Below are 19454 nucleotides of genomic sequence, written 5' to 3'. Positions count from 1 at the left end.
TCGTCACCGCCATCTAATTGGCCGAGCCTAACTCTGAGGAAGCCCTTTATCCCACAGATTGGCATGCAGATGATCGCCAGATTGCCTCCGCCCAGCATTCGCGAGATGAAGTTGGCGTGGTGTGCTCTGCCATAGAAGTGGCATTCAACATTGCCTTTCACCAGGCATGAATGCTAGTGCATACCTACTACCACCTTCCGCCACTGCGAAAAATACACATACAATGCTTTAGCAGTCACCACACACCATGGCGAGGAGGGTAATTGGTGTAAGCCCAAATGGGCCATCAGCACGTGCATGTTGAGTTGTGGGCGGCCGATGAGGAAATGGACAAAGTGCTGCCCGTTGAACTATCGACCCCCTTCACTGCCCCAACACAAAAATCTCATCCTCGACATCGAGAAAGCATGCCGGCGAGATTTGTAATTTTGATGGAGCATCAGCCCATACTCTCTGAGAAGCTGCGGTCTTATGACACGGCAGATGCCAAGGGTCGCAAGACTCTGGTTCAGAGCTTGTGCCAGAAGCTGAAGACACAGTTTGTCGACGTGTCAAATTATGATGACATCATTGTGGAAACTGTGAGCAGTGTTTCATGTCTGTGAGGTCCCCACTAACTCTCACCGCAGAAAATCCAAGAGTGGCTCAATAACCACACCCGCCATGTGCAGGAGAAAGCGACGAAAAAGTGTATGCATGTTTCTGGCAAGCCCAATGCCTTTAAGGTGTGGGATGCGCTGGAGAGGGACAAGGTGACTGAGGCCGCACGAGCACTCATGGCAGAAAAGGGTTGCAATGTCTCCAAGGTGTGGAGAGTCGCACGGAGTGCCGAATGGGCAAAACTGTCCGAGGAGGAGCAGAAGGTGTATGAGGAAAAGGCGGAAAGTTGGCGCAATGGCACTCTGGATGATAAGATGAAAATGAAGTGCGTACCTCCTGTCACGTAGCATAAGGCAAATCCTGACCTAAGACAGGCTGAGGGAGCAGCAAATGATGCAATATCTGAAGAAGTTTGCCAAGACTATGTGGGACACCATGGGCATTCGCATGGCATTCATGCTAGCATATCCGAAGGAAGCGGGGAGTCTGAAGGTAGAGATGTGAGCGTAGACCATCCGACTGTCGCCATCTGCTAACCCCCGAGTGAAGGGTGGAGGTCAACCACGCCATCACCAATGGAACTCCATTCGGGGCCTATCCTGGGTGGCTGCGTGCTTACCAGCCTCTAGCAAAGGTGTTCTCTGAGTGGGCCAAAGGCGAATACGGTAAGAAGACCTCAGTTGCATTGTCGCTGGCACACTGACCTGATTCCTTAGGTGTGACTGAGACTATGGTGACGGTGAAGAAGACGCCTGCCAATTGCATGCGGGCCATGGACAAGATTTGGTTGACAGCCAACGGTTTTCCTCTGCTCCCGTCAGTGCCCAAAGGTACGGCGGAAGCGCCTCTCAAGGTGATGAAGGTACAAGTTCGAGACTTCATGAATCATCACTACGGTATGCACTCCCACTCGGTGTTGAGAGATGCTGACCAGTTTACAGCATTGGCGAAGGGTGTTCGGAACTGCAAGTCACCATGGACGAAGCTGAACAGCATAGACGACATCAAATGAGGTTATTCCAGCGGAGAGGCTACCTGAGAACTTCCAGTGGATCGATCCCTCAAAGATGACAAGTGTTCCCGTTCATGCCCTCCTCGACCACTGGCAGGCATGCCAAGAGGAACATGGACCTGAGCAGACCATGCGATTCACTCAGTACTTCGACAAGGATGGTGAAGCTGCTCCCGCCAAGTATGATCCTCTTCCACCACTTGACGGATCAGCACAGGCATTAGAAGAAGGATCTGAACATGAGGTCCAAGAAGCACTCACACCCAAGAAGGCGGGGAAGGCGAAGAAGAAGGGTAAACCTGTGTGCAAGGTCACGGGAAAGGCGGCATCGAAGGCGACAAAGGGCAAAGCGGCCCCTGGCGGAGCCAAAGGCGGTGGGTGTAAACGCAAGACGAAAGATGCATACGACTCGGAAGACGATGCCAGAAGCAGCCAAGACTCTGATCGGAGTTCGCCAGATATACCCAGCATGGCTTCTGAAGAAGATACGGCCAGCGATGAAGATTCAGGGGATGGCGAGAGCATGATTGCGAATAAAGCGAAGGGCAAGGCAGTCGCCACCACCAATGGACGTAAGGCTAACAATGGCGGTGCACCTCAAGCGAGTGGTAGCGGCGGTGCCAAGACGAAGGAAAAGCGAGGTCTCCAAGACCTTCCTCTGGGTGCACTGCACAGATTTGACACAGAGGAGACTGATGAAGCATCGAGTGAACTGGAGCCCAGTACAAAGGAGCTCAGGCTTGAGCTTCAAGGCCAAGCCCCACGTCTCACTGGCGGGAGTACTGTGGGGAGTACTGTGCCCCACCTCGTCAAAAGGAGAGATGTGTTTCTCGCCACCCTTTCCGTCGAACCGCGATACCAGGATATGCTGAAGCAAGTCAAGATTGCGACTGTGGTGAGCTCCTTTCGTGGGGATTCATAGCCACCATTGATCATCCGTCATATAGCCCCAGGTGTATCGTTTCACCAGGTATGATCCGATTCCCTGGAGCGAATGGTCATATAGCCAGCGCTACCTCCCGTCGTCATTTCATGTGGTGGACAACTTTGACATCGTCGAGAACTGGTTGGGCGACAAACCATGGCTGACAAAATATCGGTTCTTACATCCACAGGGCGTACAACAATCTGCACTCGTGATTGGTATGGTGCTGAGGGACCTCACACGATCTCAGTTCATTGAGGAGGGCGAACCGACCAACCTTCCCGACTATGTGGTGAACTCGGCGATCTCATTTGACGCAGTAGAGCAGCTGCTTCGCTGTTGCGAGATCATTACCTTGGACATGGTGGAAGGGAACGTCACCCATGCCATGGTGAAGCCAGTGAGCAAGCCTGCCATACGCGGTGCCCCACAAGGTGGCGATGGCCTTGGGGGCCAGGAGGAGCAGGAAGGTGATGCCTCTGCAAGAACTCACGATGGCACTGCTACTGCTGCCAAAGTTCACAAGGCTCACCAGCCTGCCCCCATGACTGACAAACCAATCATTCCAAGTGGAGGAGATGAAGGGCCGAGCCAGGAGACCAGTGGTGGGGCCTCTGACGATGGCGAAAAGGACGATGCACACTTGTCCGTACCTAGCAGTGGTGCTGAATGACCGCCACCACCTCCGTTTATACCTAAGACAAGGAAGGTGGCAGCCATGGAAGACCGTCCATCAGGTCAAGCCAAAGCGCTCCAGGGAAGGTCGATCACCGATGCCCTTCAGAGTAATATCCCCGGCAGGATCACTCGCAGTCAGCGTCAAGCGATGGATGAGTCGCCCGCCAAGAATACCCGCAGTCAGCATCCACTAGGAGCTGTTAAAGATTTGAAGAAGCTTCCTGATCCAAAGCGGAAACGTCAACCAGCACGTCCCGAGCCCGATGGTGAAGACAGCTCTGGCGAAGACAATCCACCACCTCGGAAGCGTGGACGTGGTACTCGGGACGAGTTGGTAGTGGCCTCGCCGAGGAAGAAGAATGTGAGGGCCGAGGACTCGGATGATGGTGACAAGCCTCCCGCAAAGCGAAGATGAGCTCTGCCTCAGACCCCGGAGGTCAAGGACAAGGGAGAAACCAAGCTGAAGCCGGTCCGTCTGGGGAAAGCAGCCGCCAAAGTGAAAGGGAGTGGCCAAGTTGGCGCAGGTCGCAAGACCCGCAGTGGCGGCACCAGACCTTGACAATATAACTCCAGTTCAAAGTAGACTCGTAGGCTTCCACATTGTTTCACCTTCTATAATGTGACCCATAGATCTACATAGGTAAAGCCATGGAGATGGTGGCGATGGCAAGGGGAGTGGGCAAGAACTTCAGCAGGCATTCAGTTGACTTGGAGTGGCGGTGGCAAATTGAGTGCATGGAGATTCCATGCTAGGTTAAAAAGCATGTATATCAATACTCTAATGACTACACATTGTGGCTATCTGGGCGAAAGGCGGTGAAGACCATGGTGGAGTCGACCTTCTCTCGGAATGCGTCCAGAGACTTCGCCACCAGCGAGGTTTCCTCTCTTGCTGTCGCCACCTCCTTCCCCACCTTCTTCGCTTCATCCAAAGCGGACGTCGCCACCGCCATCGAATCCTCTTTGGCGAGCGCCAATTCCATCTCCAGCTTGCTCGCTTGAGCGATCGCCTCTGCCGCCGAAGACCTGAGCTCCTTCTCCATGCTGTCTGACCACGCTGCCTGGAGCTCCATCGAATGACGGAGGTCGGCCAATTCACCCTGCAGCTTGTCGACGTCCGCTTGGCTCACCGTCTGGTTCGCGCCTTGCTCCAATCTGTTGACCTTCTCCTTAAGCTCTGGCAGGCAATGTTGCTTGGCAACGAGGTCCGCCACCACCAACTTCACGCTCTCCTGAAGCTCATGGTGACTGGCCTGCGAAACTCCTCCATGGCCAACTTGACCTCTTCGCGAATGCTCCGGGCATTTTCTTAAAATGCGGATGGCGGGTTGATTCGCTGGAGTGCCGCTGTGATCTCTGCCTTGACGGTGTTGAGATCCGCCATCCTCTCCTGGAATTGGACTTCCATCCCGTCCTTGTGCGCCAGGAACTCCTGTCGCAACTCGGCACAATTCGCGCAGTTATTGTTGGATGACTGCGAGGTTTCTTCGCCACTGGGGGTGTCGCCTTCATTCATCGGAGCGGGACTTCCTGTAGACACTCGCTGGACATCGCGCAAGTGGGGTGCTGTATCCCTGGTCAGCGCTGCATGGATTCGAAGCTGTGGCGGGCGCACTTACCCTTGCTGGTCAGAGGCACTGCTCTGAGGCGGTTCGCCTTCGCATCCCTTTTCGCCTCCGCCTCCTTCTTCGCTGCCTTGCGGTCCAGTGGGGCACCCCTCTTAGCTGGCCTTTGCCCTTCATCGAGATGTCCTGCCTTCACCAATGTGGAGGACTTCGCTCCCTTCGACACCTTGGATATCTCCAGGGAGGGCGTCACCTCCTGTGCCACCTCGGCAGCTCCTGCACTCGTCTCGTGGGGCATCAGCAGTGAACACCGCCGATCGTCGTGTGGCCGCTCCAAGGACGCGCGCTGTTTCATGGTTACATCGACTCCAGCTGCGACAAGATGTCCTGCTTACCTCATCCTCCGCCACCTCTGCCTGATACTCTGGCGCATCCTCTGGTTCATCAGCAACTGGTGTCAGCATGCGCTTGCTGCTGCTAGCTTGCGGTGGAGCAGCTGGCCCTGTTTGGAAGGCCATAGCCCGCACCGCCTCCATTGCCAGCCTGGCGGCTTCCTCCATGCCATTGCCTTCCGCCAGAGGCATCTTGGCTGCTGCCTTCGGAGCACTCGCCTTCGCCTTCCTGGTGATCACGGGCACCATTGGGCCCGAGCGACCTCCCATCGCCACCCTTGTCGTCTGCCCGCCCTCCTTCGCAACAGACTTGGCAGGCGGGACCTCATCCGCCTCACGTACTGAGGTCCTGGTGACCTCGCCACCATCTTGTGCACCTGAGTTTTGGCTCCTCACCGGCTTTGGCTTGGGTCCTGACTTCTTACCTTCGCCAGGTTTGGCGACCGCACCAGACTTGGCAGGCGCACCAGACTTGGAGACCTCACCAGAGTTGGCGACCTCGCCAGAGTTTGACAGAGCCACAGCTCCAGTGGCGGTGGTGGACTTGGTGGCGCGCTTGGACTTCGACGATTTCTCCACTGAGGCCTCGCCTTCAGCGTTGGCTTCATCAGGCATGACAGTCGCCTTCTGCTTCGTTGCCTCGACCTCCTCGCCACCCTTGACCTTGGAGCTGGATGCCGCAGCATTGCACGTCTTGGTCTTCTTCGGCAGCTTGCGCTTCGACGCTCCCATGACCATGGGTTCTGCACTGTCGGGCTCATCGGAGTCGACCTTGACATCGTATGGAGGTGGCAACGTGGGCAGTGGCTTGCCCTCTACCACCAGTGCTGCGCACATCTCTTGGAACTCATGCTGTGCGGTGTGTGAGTTTCCTCGCAGGGACACGCCGTCCGTGTTCCTCGGCGCGATGCTGCAACTGACGCCTCGTGCTGCACATTCAAGGCAGCAACCGAAGTTGGCGGTGTTGAGCTTGCATGGCCACTCTTTCTCCTGGCAGCCAACACAAGGGACGAGCTGCAGGAACATTAGCACAGGTCAATGTCTCACAAGATCGTTACTCACTGAATCTGTTGCATGTGCCCACATGAAGTCAGACACGCGGGTGGACATCTTTTTCCACATGTCCTTCTGCGACACCATCACCTTCCCCTTCCCCTTCGCCGTCGCCTTCCCCTTCGCTGTCGCCTTCCCCTTCGCCATCGCCTTTGCCTTCCCCTTTGCCTTCGCCTTCGGTGTGACATGAGGTGACGCCGTCATCCTCGTTGTCTGTTTGACAGGTTTGGCAGGGGCATTCATCTTCGCAACACCATCGTTAGAGTCCCCTGCGGTCTTGGCGGGTAGATTGGAAGGCGGTGCCAGAGTCTCGTCTTCGCTTTCGATGAACTTCTTGCTCTTGTATTCCTTCGTCGCACGCTTCTTCTTTGGTGGCTTGACGGTCGGTACTTCCTCTTCATCGCTTGACTCCTTCGCCTTCTTCTTCCCGCTCTTCTTCGTGCTCACCTTCGAGCCCTCCACCTCGGTCTGCGCCATCCTCTTCTGCGCACGCTGCGCTCAACCAGAGGTGGTCGGGGCCTCGCCTTTCTCCTTTGCGACCTCGATCAGCTTCATCCGCTTCGCCTTCAGAGCCACCTCCTCATTCTCACTCTCCTCACTCGACTCTGTGATGACCGCCTTGCACTTTCGGAGTGATGGGGCAGCTGGCGAGATCGATATTGGTCTGGCAGTTGGTGGAGGGGGCAACGTCGCATCGACCTCGATGGATTCGGGCTGGCCTGCACCCGGCACGTCTTCTGCCATCTCATCGTCGTCATCTTTGTCAGCATCGTCATCCTCATCACTGTCGGCATCGTCGTCGTCCTCACCCTCCTGCTCCTCTCCCTCTCCCTCTCCCTCTCCCTCTCCCTCTCCCTCTCCCTCTCCCTCTCCCTCTCCCTCTCCCTCTCCCTCTCCCTCTCCCTCTCCCTCTCCCTCTCCCTCTCCCTCTCCCTCTCCCTCTCCCTCTCCCTCTCCCTCTCCCTCTCCCCCATCCTCTTCCTCGCTCATCGCATGCGCTGCCTTCCCCTGCGCCTTCTCCTTGCTCTTGCCCTTTCCCTTGTCCTCCCCCGCCTCCACGTGGATGATACGCTCACCCACCATGCCTGTCCCAACGTCGTTGTCAGCTCTCTCCTTGCCTTTCCCCTTGGTGATGAGGTCCCCGGTAGCCAGGTCCTCCTCGCCACGTCCCTGGGTGTCGTCATCGGCTGGCACATTGCCCCAGCCCTCCGCTGGCATACTCTTCACCGGTGGCAGCTTGCAATATGGATCTGGTGCAGTCAGTGTGTCGCTCGATGCCTCACAACGCTTGTGACTCACCTTCAGTCCACCACTGCCTTCCCAGGTCCTCACACTCCCCATACTCGCGCACAGCCAGAGGGTACCTCTTGTATATCCTCTCATCGTCGTTCGATATGTGGTCTAGCCACGCCAGGGCCTTCTGCTGGTATGCCCGGGTGAATTCCAGCAACGCGCTGATGACGATCCCAGGCATCCTCAACGACTTCAAGGGCTGCGGGAAACTCTTTTCAAGCCGACTCTGTGTGGCATATTCGGTAAGTGCATGCCAGACCTTCGACCGATGACTTACCACTTCGAGGTAAATCCTCGTCTCCCAGTCCGGATAGCAAGGGTCATCCTGGTGAGGCGCCGCTGCAACAATGGCTGTCAGTCGCGCGGCCTGCAGAACATAGTTGGGGTCAATATCCAGAGGCATGGTGAGCTTGGCAGAAGAAAGCGTGAGGGTGTTTCAAAAGCAGAAGTTGCAGTACAGCAGAGGCGGAGCAGATGACGCTATGAGCTGACAGACGCGATCTGCACCAAGTTCAACTTCACACGCCACGCGACCACGTGCTTTGCACGTGATCGCTGGACTTGCACAATTTCTCAAGTCTCTCAAGGTCAGTGTGACCTGCCGCAAGTTCTCATGGCTCCCAACAGTAAGTTCTATTGCTCTCCTTGTAGAATCTGACTCCTTTGTGATGTTATCTGACCTTTCTATGTCATATCAATCCCCTTTCTACAACTGATCTCCTGCGATCCAGGACTGATCGAAGACTTGTCTGCTCGCCACAATCTACCTGCCATGGCCAGTGACGCAGAACCTCCTGACACGCTGGACATTACGATGGGCGAGTTGGATGAGGAGGATAGTATCGCTGAGCCCCATCGTCCACTCATTTCGGATCTCCTTGACTCTCCTGGATCTGCCCAGATCTCCTTGCCTCTCCACTCTGCTTCTCAGACACCCATCGCGCCCCACCGCACTACCCCGTCCCTGGCAGCTCCATTTGCGCCATCCAACTCGCCACATGAGCATCTCCACCGCCACGCCTCACCAAAGGTACAGGCGTCATCTGGATCTGTGGCGCCTGTGGAGGGAAGTCACGCACTTACTATCACGTGGGGGGAGTTGCGAAATCCAAAAAATCGGCAACACTGCCGTCGCTGCTTCCACACTCAATAAATAAATCAGATAAAATTGTAGGACGATACTATACACCAGTAGATGTGTTCTACCAAGCCAGGGGTTCAGGCATTCCGGGATTGCTGAATGAGACATCAAATACCGCGTTTGCAACTATGGTAGGTGTACTAATATCAAAGATCTCTCTTGATACTGAGAATGACTGACCCAAGTGATGTTTGGGTGATAGCAATATGTGCTACAGCACTGTGTTCCACCATCCCGAGAAGTGTTTTGGGCAATCAGACATGCTTCAGCCTGCATTTTGTAACACTCCCGATGAAAAGTGTGACGACGTATAGCCCGATATGGCACTCACGTGAGCGCTCCGTCCGCGAGATGAGCGTGACATCTGTGTGACAAAATCAGCAACACCACCCCCCGTCAACACCCACCACCGGCATCTTGCCATCTTTCCCTCCTCACCACGAGAACATGTAAAAAAATTTGCAAAATGTAATGTGGAAGTGCATACATCTGCCCATGTAAAAATGAAGACAAAGCATCCCGGAATACAGAAGAGGAAGCCCGAGCGCTCAAAGATCGGTAACTCCCCCCTCATGATAGTATTCCTGACCCTCTGGCACCAGCTTGGGATGAAAGTTGTGACAGTTCGCCAATCCATAGGTGTGCACTCATCTCAGATTCCACCTCCACTGCACCCGGTGGAATGTTCGACTTCGACACTCCTGGCATCTCACCAATCCCTCGACGTGCCCTGTTGGAAGCTACTCCCCTTCCTCCACCAGCTCACACTTTCGACTTTCGCACTCCTGACACCTCCCAACTCCCTCGACGATTGCTCATCACTGAGCCCCTTGACGCTACGCCACATACATCCATCCACTTCGATAGTCAAGCAAGTATGCCGATGGCGAGGGGCATGCTGGTGGATGAGACACTTGACGCAGAACCAGTGCCGAAACTGCTGGACTTTGACAATAGTCCTCCCGCCACACCAGGACGACGGCGAGCTCTGGTGATAGACAGCCCTGGCACAACGCCTGTGCGTAGCCAGGTCCAGTGGCTAAATAGTCCCAGCGCTTCGCCTCCAAAGAGGCAGCCTTTGTTGGACGATGTTTTAAGTCCACCGCCTCCGCCATCGGCGCCCTCTCACTCGCCAGCTCGCACTTTCGATGACAGCAATTTCCGCCATGATGCACCTGTCATTCACTATATGAAAGGCAGCATCGAGCCAGTCACTGTTACTTCCAGGATGCCAAGTCTGGCAGCACTTCCAGATGAGCTGCCGATCCATCGTCCCACCCATTGGGAACAGGTTCCAGGCTTATTCCCAGACACCACACAGCTGCTGCCAATGGCAGTCCCTGGAGAGACGAATGCCGCTTCTGGCTCACAAGTGGCCCGCTTCGGTAGATCGTTTGTGCAGATCGCAGCAGAGGCAGACAGTTCCAGTGAGTACATCCCTGGCAACCTTCAGTCTGATGTTGACCTTATTCATAGTGGACGATGACGAAGGTGATAGCTTTGCAGTTAGTCGTCGTCGTGCCATGTTGTGGGAGCGCATTGTACGTCTTCAGCGTGAGCTCAACCTCACTGAGGATATGCACGTTGCGAACCTTAATGCCAGCTCGACCGTGTTCCAAATGGGGTACATTCTGAGGGACATTCGTGGCGAGGCGTATCGCAGCAACTGAACTAGTGTCTTTGAGTGTTCTGGTGTTAGCAATATATGACTGCTATGTAACAGCTTGTATACCAGTACAAAATGGATACATTCACTTCTGCATCACTAAGCTCTAAAGCCCATCGCTCCTCCAGTGTACTCTTCAGATGGGCGGACTGCGCTCGCTATCACCAAGGCATGTTGTTGCCAGCAATTGGCCCATCGCCAAAGGACCTGAGTGAAAGCTTCACTGCATGGAAATATCGCTCCGTCAGCAAAGGGCCCACTGCCAAGGGTCAGAGGGTTGACCATCGCCAAGCCGTGTTTTCGCCACCAATTGGCCCTCCGCCATGAGTGCTGGTGAGTGATGGGCCCACCGGCAAAGGTCAGAGGATTGGCGATCACCAGAGCACGTCATCACCACCAATGCGCCCGGAAACTGCAGGGCTGTATGTGACAATGGGCCCATTGGTGGTGATGACATATCCTGGTGATCATCAACCCACTGGCCTTTGGCGGTGGGCCGATTGCTGGCGATAACATGCTCTGGTGTTGGCCAACCCTCTGACCTTTGGTGGTGGGCCGATTGCTGGCGGAAATATGTCCTGGCGATGACCTATCCCATGGGTGCTTGCAGTAAGGCCCTCACTGAGGGTGCTTTGGCGATGGGCCGACTGCTGGCAATAACATGCTCTGGCAATCGTCAACCCTCTAACCTTTGGCGGTGGGCCCATCCTTCAGGTTACACTCTGGGCGATCGGCCCACTGCTCATTCGTCATACTCTGGCGGTGGGCCGATTGCTCAGACAAACATGCTCTGGCCATGGCCAACACTCTGACCTTTGGCGGTGGGCCCATCCGTCATCTCATTCGTCATACTCTGGCAGTGGGCCGATTGCTCAGACAAACATGCTCTGGCCATGGCCAACACTCTGACCTTTGGCGGTGGGCCCATCTGTCATCTTACACTTGTGGCGATGGGCCCACTGCTCATTGATCATACTTTGGCAGTGGGCCCATCGATGGCGATAACATGCTCTGGCGTCGGCCCACCCTCTGACCTGTGGCGGTGGGCCCATTGCTTAACGGTTACAACACTGTAATATGCCCTGCTAGTGGGCCGAGCACTGGGAGAAGAACACTAGCGGTGGGCCCACTGCTAGTATCCCACACATGAAAGATATGGGCCCACTGCTGGTAGAGGTCAACATGGTGACAATGGGCCGACGTCCGCTGGCTGTCCAGTTCATGACAATGTCAGGGTAAATGGGAGTTCAGTTCAGGTAACATGACTGAAAGGTGTGTTTGGTTGTCAGATAAGAAGTTTTCGAATACATCGGAACCTGAGCTCTCAGACGCACGCAGAAGGGCTGAAAGTAGCGGTAAGACAAAAAGTGCATCTTTGTTCACATACCACATTTTCAAATCAGGGACAGGTGTGTAGATTATGCCGGGCTGGATGCAGATCCATCACATTCGCTTGCAATCTGCTGGAGGCGAGGGGGAGTTATAGCACCCAATGATGACCAGACATTGCGTGCTGTGGCACAGGTTCATGCACCTGTAAGAGTTGGGATCTCCTTACAGGGAATTGCAGCACAACCTGGCTTACCTGCGAAAAGACCCATTGCCGATGCAGCCTCGCACCCATTGGCGGGGACGACTGCAACACTCTGGTGGTCTATACCATGACTAGATATATGGTAAGTATCCGTTGATGTTTCATGACGCCTGAATTCCCCGAGTCTGCTACAAGCTGCAGGGGTCGAAGCGGCCACCGTAGCACACCATTTCGGACCTAACCGAAAGGTTGATTTCCGAAATGCGTCCCACAGATCTGTTGCACTGAGACGCATCGACGCACCCAGCCTACCCTGCCTGTTAATTTCATCTTTAAAAACTTTCCAGTGCCCTTCTGCGCACGCTGACGCTCTTAATTTCCACATGAGTGCTGAACAATGTGCTCCTTCACTCTCATTTAAATTTAATTCTATCGCAGGTCGCACTCTATGCAAGGAGATACTGGCCCCGTCAAGTCTTCCCTACGAGCCCCATGACTACCAATTAATTGGCGTGTGCCAGGCATTGGACAGTGTCGATGTCCTGGCTATTACACTCACGGATTCTGAAAAACAGGTCTCCTCATCATATTCATCCTGGTAGCTTCCGCTTTAGCTCGAGATCCTATGGTATGGATTGTATTGTCGTAGAGCTCGAGGGCATGGGGAGCCTGAGAACGATACAGTGTGTGGCTATAGTTGTATGGAAGCATATTCACTAGCTAGATGGTTCATGGAGACGCAACAAGTATGATCACAATCTGGAGGTGCCGATGGCATCTGAACGACAATCGCAAACTCCGACACATCATAAGTGAAATGGTGTGCTACGGCTAGGCGGGCGAGTTTGATAGCAGATCTGTATCGTGATCATCCTCCCCAACAAGGTTAGTCTCCTAAAGGCAGACTACAAAATCAGTCCTACGAGAGGTGGGAGGGACGGACTGATATAGGTCTGCTTTCAAATGCGCCCCTTTAGCCGTCGCTCGCCATTTCACTCGTGAATGACGATGCCGAAGCAATGCCGGGATTCCGGCCATGTTGCCGGCCGCGGGTTCCTGCCCGAGACAGTGGTTGTCGCGTCGCGTCAACACGTTCTTGAGGCCTTGTATGCCTTGGTAAAATATGTACTTATACCACAGTCCTGTCGGTAATGAGTCCTCCACACCAATCCGTCACTACGTCCCGATCGCAGACTTGACACGACTGCCCTCGCTTTCACATCTACAATGCGTAGGCTTGACTCCGACCTCTTGCGATGCCATTCAAGATGACATCATGAGAAACACAGTTTTTCCGGAGCCCGTTGGTGTGATTGCGAGGACATCAGCTCCATCTAGTGCCTTGCAGACACCTTCGAGCTGATAATCATGGGGGTCACAGTATACAGATTTGGCCAGGATTTGAGGGCACAAGAGCTGACCTTCAGGTGATCTGAATTCAAAAGAATGCGGTCCAATAAATGTAGAATCTATTACTACATTACGAGGATGGTAGCTGAGTGAACACTTAGAATGAAACTACGTGACGAGGACAACGTCCTCAGGCTGAAGGCGACGTGTCGCGTTCTACAAGATCCACTCCACGCGTTTCAGAGATCAACATGCTTATGTAACTCCGAAATGGCGAGCGACAGTGTTTACCCCTCAAATGAAAGCAGACTACAACAAGGTCACTGTTTACGGCTACCTACGGGAGACTAGAATTCCCCACTGTATGAAGACCCTTCGCACCGAATCCCCCCTGTGCCACTTCTGTTCGTCTTGGACGATGCGCATTTATGTAATAAAACAGTCTTCCCTGTTGGAAATGCCACAGCGGAGATTAATAATGTGGCTATGATATAAAGGAAAATCTATATTTGGGACATGAGCACTCTCTTTTTTGGAACCCATAACCTTCTATATTGGGTAAAAACCCGCCTTTTCTAACACTCCCAGGATTACTGCTTACAGGAGACAAACTCGTGGCACTCAGCTTGGATTTGTCCCGCGGCTACCGAGTGCCAGTACCATTGGGCACATTTTTACTGACCGCTCTTTCTTATTAACAGATCAATCAATAGGAAAGCCTTGTACGGCGGGATTAAAGGCTTTCTACCTTGTCTCTCATAGGCAGACAATCTTCATTGAGTCAGGAGAGAATGGGGCCTAAAGGTTCATCCCCTCTTCATGCCAATTTCACCAGACTCAGACATTATATGTAACAGGTCTCAACAAATCAGATGTACGCAAGTTTTTGCATCCATCAGCTAACTTTTTCTCTTAGCCCCCATGTACCGGTCAGCTGCAATACGAGAAGCTTTGCGCTGGTCAAATAAAGTACCAATACAGCCTTTCTCGAAGGTGTCTCTCATTTTGGATGCACCGGTACGTCTGATCAGCCACTATCCTTATATCTGTAAGACCCAGCGCGCCGGATGCACTTCAATTTCACCCGTCTGGCTGGCGCCAACGCCTTCTGTTGTGTGACTGATACTTGATCGGACCGAAAAAGTCTGTGCTCCAGGCTCTGCCATTCAACGATTAACTCACAACGGGGGCACAGTGCGCATATCTGCAAGTGCCGTTGGACACGTCTTAGTGCAATAGGACAGCCACAGCCAGTTCACGTTGCAGCAGTTTCTTCTGCGCAGCTCAGGCATGAGATCCCTGGCGCACGTTATGCTACTCGACGCCCGTGTATAACACTACCCGTTCAAGGGTAGCACGCAGAGGCTTCCACCCACATGCCGCAACAATCACTGTACTTGCACCAGTCTTGTAAGATGAATTGTCAGTATTCGTTCATCATACTGACAGTTGTGTGGCCTTATGCTGTAGACATACCACCTACACCTGTCTCTACCGATGATGCGATCGGAGTGCACTGAGCACAACAACGAAAGTATTCTGTATCAATATGGAAAACTTTATTCGACGTCTGCGGTATATCCATATACTGACGTGCTTCTGTTGTTACACAGATAGGACTTGTGCTTCTCTGCTTCCAAAGGCTCAAGGTCCGCATGGACGATTTTATACAGCAAGAGGACATGTGAGCATTTTCGAGCCAGGGACTCTGATTTCTCCCTTCTCCAGATCCGTACAACCTGACCGTTTCGCACAAACATGTCACAGTCCACCATCAGCATCAGCATCTTGGAAGTCTCTGCCCCTGTCATGTGAGCTGGATGCTTCGAATTTATCGGTTTCTGCTCGTTCCTCGTTCGATGCTCACTATCCTATCCAAGAGCCTTCTGACAGGTTCTGATAAACAACTTCCTACGACACCCACTTTTCATCCTAACGAACCATAGATTCATCTTGAACGTGATCCCGCCGTGAGGTGGTCACGTATGGCTAGAAAGAAACTGCTAGCAGATCTAACCTTGGCGAATCTGGATGACAATTCTGAACTTCTGCTACAGCATCTACTGCGTCAAACAGATTATTTGGGGCAAATGTCCCTTTTTTCAATGTAGATAGCATGTCTTGACGCTTGGCTACCTGTATCATACATTTGTCAGTGGTGAAAGGGGATTGCATTTCTGTAGCTTCTACTACCAGGACCGATATGTCAAATGCTCATCTGTGATCTATCCTCTGTGTGTGCTTAGTATATACCCGGTATAAAACTGTAAGGGACTAGACGACGATATTGTAACCATGTCTCTCCGAATTGATCCATCAACAGCTTGTCCTCAATTTTCTCCCGTTTCTTCAGGGATAGAGCACTGAACGACGCACAAATAAACCAAGTGTAGACAATCCAATTAGCTGGAGATGCCATGATCCCACCACTCTGTGATGTAATTCCCATGCGAGCAAAATGTTGCCACTGCTCCTAAGAGCATCAAAAACACCGCGGAGTAGCTCGGGTGACGGACATAGGAATAAGGACCGGATGTGATGAGCCTATGTCCGTGCTTGATAGTGACTTCATAGGTGAAGAGCGGCCCGAGGGTCACAAAGCACCAAACACGGAGAAGAGTGGCTAGAATCATGAGGGAAAACCCGAAAAGGAAGGGAGGAGTGAGGGTGCCAATGGTATCAAGGGATGGGGAACGCGCAGGGCACAGATTCGAAAGGATATGTGAGGAATACGGGTACGCGTAGTGGAGTGCGAAGAGGACACCGGAGTTACTGAATGCAAGTGCGGTGATCATGGCCTGAAAATTGTTCAGAATCGCCAACACGTTACAACGCAATGAGAAGCTCACCCAAGTACCATAGACCCATAGGAGAACTGCTCTCTCGAACAGCTGTCCTTTGTATACTTTCCCTCCAACCCCAAGAGGTGGTTGTGGAGGCATCAGATCGATATTGTGAAACAGCGCCGCGAGGAGTAACAGCGCAACTTTAATAATTATCACCATAGTATTCGAAGTAGCAGAGTTGAGAGGAAAGAGGGGGGGAATACTGTTGCGCCAGGCCCAGGGGGACATCGATGCCTTATACGTGCCGAACCCACCTCAGAATCATCATACACTGCCAATGGCCTTGCAGTAACTGAGAGTTTGTATTGATTTCCCAGATACTCCGGTATGAAATGCGCCCACTCACGAGATGAAGGCATTCCATAAAACATAGTTAGCGACCTTCATGCTGGCAGAGGACCTCGGAATATAGGCCAGGAACCCCAGTCAAAATTGACAAGAGGCGCTAAGAGGGAGGACAAGACAAATCGAGTGGCTCGACTGGCCTCACTGGGGCTCGATATTTTGACCATTCTCTTGATTTCAATCGAGCTAAGCTGAGTGCAAAAGAGTGAGACAGAGAGACTCTGGCAGTCTCTGTGTGCCTCGACATTTCCTTCCATTTTTGTCATGAATAATGTAGCCAAAATGAGCGCCACAGAGCGCTGTCGATACGATTCATGAAATTACATAGCTAATATGATACGATACCATCGAGACTTATCGAGAATGCACCCTACCAGCCGCTCCCGCAGCCGAAACCCACCGAGCACCATCGAGCGCCATCGAGAATATGCTTCTGTGTGAGTTCCTACCCTCGAACACTGGAGACCGTCCTCAAGCTAGGTATGCCACCCGCCCTCTCCGAAATGGTGAGACGAGATATACTGGCTTTTTTCTGGTGCCAAAATAGATCAGAATATGCATATCGGAATAGTTTGGAATGAAACACTTACAAGGCACTTCGACTCTTCTTCGAAAGGCTGTCAAACACAGGTTCAGTCGGCTTCAGTACTTTGAATGAATCAATATAACATACCTTCTTCTCCGCGAGTGGGAGAAGATCAAAGTAATGCTTGAACTCCGCCATGGTCCCATTCGGGTGTGTTGTTATCTAATCAACTGCGCACAGGTTTCTGAAAAAGTGCATAGTTAACTGTAGAGATCATCGGTGTACAATGGAATGTACAGCACCTTAGCGTAACTGTATCACCTGGATGCATCTTGGTGCTAGGCCTTTTCGCGGGACCTTTGACGGTGGCAGTGCATGGAGTGCCAGTGTGAGAAGGGCCTGAAGTTGTGGGGCTAGCCGCAATGTTCGCGTGCACTGCGGACACCGCAGCTGCAACGGGTCCACAGTTTGGATGTCCAGCCACTGATTGCATTGCCATTGCTGCCGGTGCTGTGAACGACTCGGGCACTACACCAGTGGCATCGTGACGGGGAGCAGTTGTTACGACCGTTTGGCCTGCAGAGGGAAGCTCCAGCTGAGAAGCACCAGAGGTGTCAATTGGGAGCACCATGGGGATTCTGGGACTTGACAGTGGTGGCGGCGAAGGGCGAGGAGCAACGGGGTCGGCAGAATAAGTGACAATGGCTGCAGCGATGGCAAGGGTATTGAGTGCGGGATGCACGATGGCAGCCATGTTCACTTGACGGTGCATTGAAGATGTGTTCCCCACGGATGACGCTGCGGAAGTGAGTGCGGAGGCGTCAATTGGTGTGACAAGTGTTACATTTACTGAGTCGGCCGTGGGCAAGACATTTGCATGAGCCACATTTGCCACTGAAGTAATCCTGTATGTATAGATGCATCAATCTAAGCACGACAATGAAGACATAAATAGCCCATACAATGGGTTCCGAATCTGTAGTTCAAATGTCAGCCTTGAGCGATTCGCTGTAACTAGTAGACAATAGCATGCATACCTTGAGCATGATGCATCCTTTACCCTTGTCAGATGTGCTACTACCTTCTTCCGTGACAGGGACAATGTTCACAGCATCCGGTTTACCAGAAGTATGCAACTTGCCAATTGATCCACTCGGCTCAGAGCGCTCTTGCTCGATGATGTCGGTTAATACGGGATCTGCGGTCATAATGAACCACTTTCAAAGTAAACACAAAATGGATACTGTACCTGTCTTCGATAATGTCTTGATCTTCTTGCACGTGGACACTGTCAAATGTGCGTTCGGCTCAAAGTCATCGGAGCGAACTCGCTTGCTACCACGGAGCGTCGGTTCCCAGTCCACGGCGGTGTTATTCTCTGCATCTTCTTGCTTGCAAATGGGAGCTTTGGGGTGATGGTGATTGTGCCAAGATGAGTAGTTGTCAATTGCAATCTGCTCCGCCTTCCAGTTTGCTGTGCAGTATCGAAGCTCCGGGAACTGTCTGGCCATCTCCTCATTGTACATCTGTGCAGCAATCATACTTGCCTTCCCCCAAGACTTAGGTGCCTTACCGATTTCCGCGAGGTGTGCCCAGATGGATCTCGCGACCTTTCGAATCTCGCCAACTCTCCGGCCAGTGATTGGGGTGCTGTCTTGCTCTTCGACATACATCATCATGTTGTTGCCCTCATAAGGCTCCAGTGTCTCAGTCCGCTTTAGCCAGCTGTCCTTCATCCACCAGTTAATGAGAGGGTAGTCAGACTGATCCGAGGAGACCACTGCACTGACAGCAGATGGCACTGTTGAAGAAGGTAAAGTAGAAATCGGCAATTTAAATGGATTCGTGAGAGAGAGCGCCTGCGGGATGCATTTCGCCAGAGTCTTATATGCACTCCTGTCAATATTGACAAGTCAAGATGCACATACAAGCAGTTAGTCGGATAGACATACATCATTGTAGTATTCTCAGTGTGAAGGACAATAACCTTGTGTTGGAGCCGCTGATTCTCTTTCATTAATTGCTGTAGTTGAATAGGAACCGGTTGCGCTGTCGATTGACTCGAAGGAAGGGAACTCAGGATATCAGACAAATGAAGGGCAGAGGAAGTTGAGACTATCGAATTGGAAGAAAAGAAGGGATGATTAGAGTTCAAGGTCATCTAGCTCAAGGATATTAGGAAGACTTGTGCGTGACGTGGCAACTACAGAGGACACTCACATTAGATGGTGATATCCGAGAAGTAGTCAAAGGCAGAGAGCGAAGATTAGAATGATTGTGTTTGCTATGCATGGCTGGCTTAAGTTCTGGATTGTCTACACTCATGACAGGCGAGTCAGAGAATGACGAAATTGACTGTGACAGAGTGACAGGTGAATCAGGGTCACTGAACGCATCTCCTCCAGCTTCTTGAATGTAAATAGCAGCCAGACCTTCTCCATGGCCATCCTGAGAGCAGCCATAGGCCAGGTATCGAGATTGAGATGACATCCCACTAATGTAGGCGTGTCGAATCAAGGGACTGGAAG

The 19454-nt window shown here is 52.6% G+C and overlaps 10 protein-coding genes across 10 annotated transcripts; 5 read left to right on the top strand and 5 right to left on the bottom strand.

Annotated features, from left to right (window-relative positions):
• Positions 1 to 431: 431 nt before the first annotated feature.
• Positions 432 to 1612, top strand: SCP_1702360 (hypothetical protein; the record flags this gene model as incomplete). The annotated part of the gene is made up of 6 exons (XM_027765022.1): positions 432 to 581; positions 630 to 925; positions 975 to 1100; positions 1150 to 1265; positions 1317 to 1496; positions 1542 to 1612. The coding sequence occupies 6 exons, from the start codon at positions 432 to 434 to the stop codon at positions 1610 to 1612; spliced, it is 939 nt and encodes a 312-aa protein (XP_027620823.1).
• Positions 1613 to 1667: 55 nt separating this feature from the next.
• On the top strand, positions 1668 to 3210 carry SCP_1702350 (hypothetical protein; the record flags this gene model as incomplete). Its single annotated transcript, XM_027765021.1, has 2 exons — positions 1668 to 2507; positions 2560 to 3210. 2 exons carry the CDS (start codon positions 1668 to 1670, stop codon positions 3208 to 3210), a joined length of 1491 nt encoding a protein of 496 aa, XP_027620822.1.
• Positions 3211 to 3255: 45 nt separating this feature from the next.
• Positions 3256 to 3630, top strand: SCP_1702340 (hypothetical protein; the record flags this gene model as incomplete). Its single annotated transcript, XM_027765020.1, has 1 exon — positions 3256 to 3630. The coding sequence occupies one exon, from the start codon at positions 3256 to 3258 to the stop codon at positions 3628 to 3630; it is 375 nt and encodes a 124-aa protein (XP_027620821.1).
• A 370-nt stretch (positions 3631 to 4000) lies between these two features.
• SCP_1702330 (hypothetical protein) lies at positions 4001 to 4288 on the bottom strand (the record flags this gene model as incomplete). Its single annotated transcript, XM_027765019.1, has 1 exon — positions 4001 to 4288. The coding sequence occupies one exon, from the start codon at positions 4286 to 4288 to the stop codon at positions 4001 to 4003; it is 288 nt and encodes a 95-aa protein (XP_027620820.1).
• Positions 4289 to 4524: 236 nt separating this feature from the next.
• On the bottom strand, positions 4525 to 6702 carry SCP_1702320 (hypothetical protein; the record flags this gene model as incomplete). The annotated part of the gene is made up of 4 exons (XM_027765018.1): positions 4525 to 4781; positions 4835 to 5126; positions 5176 to 6186; positions 6235 to 6702. 4 exons carry the CDS (start codon positions 6700 to 6702, stop codon positions 4525 to 4527), a joined length of 2028 nt encoding a protein of 675 aa, XP_027620819.1.
• Positions 6703 to 6723: 21 nt separating this feature from the next.
• Positions 6724 to 7921, bottom strand: SCP_1702310 (hypothetical protein; the record flags this gene model as incomplete). Its single annotated transcript, XM_027765017.1, has 3 exons — positions 6724 to 7475; positions 7525 to 7744; positions 7796 to 7921. The coding sequence occupies 3 exons, from the start codon at positions 7919 to 7921 to the stop codon at positions 6724 to 6726; spliced, it is 1098 nt and encodes a 365-aa protein (XP_027620818.1).
• Positions 7922 to 8131: 210 nt separating this feature from the next.
• SCP_1702300 (hypothetical protein) lies at positions 8132 to 8520 on the top strand (the record flags this gene model as incomplete). Its single annotated transcript, XM_027765016.1, has 3 exons — positions 8132 to 8144; positions 8250 to 8357; positions 8420 to 8520. The coding sequence occupies 3 exons, from the start codon at positions 8132 to 8134 to the stop codon at positions 8518 to 8520; spliced, it is 222 nt and encodes a 73-aa protein (XP_027620817.1).
• An 821-nt stretch (positions 8521 to 9341) lies between these two features.
• Positions 9342 to 10329, top strand: SCP_1702290 (hypothetical protein; the record flags this gene model as incomplete). Its single annotated transcript, XM_027765015.1, has 2 exons — positions 9342 to 10086; positions 10136 to 10329. 2 exons carry the CDS (start codon positions 9342 to 9344, stop codon positions 10327 to 10329), a joined length of 939 nt encoding a protein of 312 aa, XP_027620816.1.
• Positions 10330 to 15611: 5282 nt separating this feature from the next.
• Positions 15612 to 16214, bottom strand: SCP_1702280 (hypothetical protein; the record flags this gene model as incomplete). Its single annotated transcript, XM_027765014.1, has 2 exons — positions 15612 to 16007; positions 16059 to 16214. 2 exons carry the CDS (start codon positions 16212 to 16214, stop codon positions 15612 to 15614), a joined length of 552 nt encoding a protein of 183 aa, XP_027620815.1.
• Positions 16215 to 16845: 631 nt separating this feature from the next.
• Positions 16846 to 18943, bottom strand: SCP_1702270 (hypothetical protein; the record flags this gene model as incomplete). Its single annotated transcript, XM_027765013.1, has 9 exons — positions 16846 to 16932; positions 16991 to 17017; positions 17074 to 17109; positions 17165 to 17190; positions 17248 to 17831; positions 17889 to 17902; positions 17964 to 18124; positions 18176 to 18822; positions 18879 to 18943. The coding sequence occupies 9 exons, from the start codon at positions 18941 to 18943 to the stop codon at positions 16846 to 16848; spliced, it is 1647 nt and encodes a 548-aa protein (XP_027620814.1).
• Positions 18944 to 19454: the final 511 nt, after the last annotated feature.

This window comes from Sparassis crispa (assembly GCF_003851025.1).
Source record: "Sparassis crispa DNA, contig_000016F, whole genome shotgun sequence".
NCBI lineage: Eukaryota > Fungi > Basidiomycota > Agaricomycetes > Polyporales > Sparassidaceae > Sparassis > Sparassis crispa.
The sequence above is the reverse complement of the archived record's forward strand: the minus strand, read 5'-3'. Positions and strand labels throughout refer to the sequence as shown.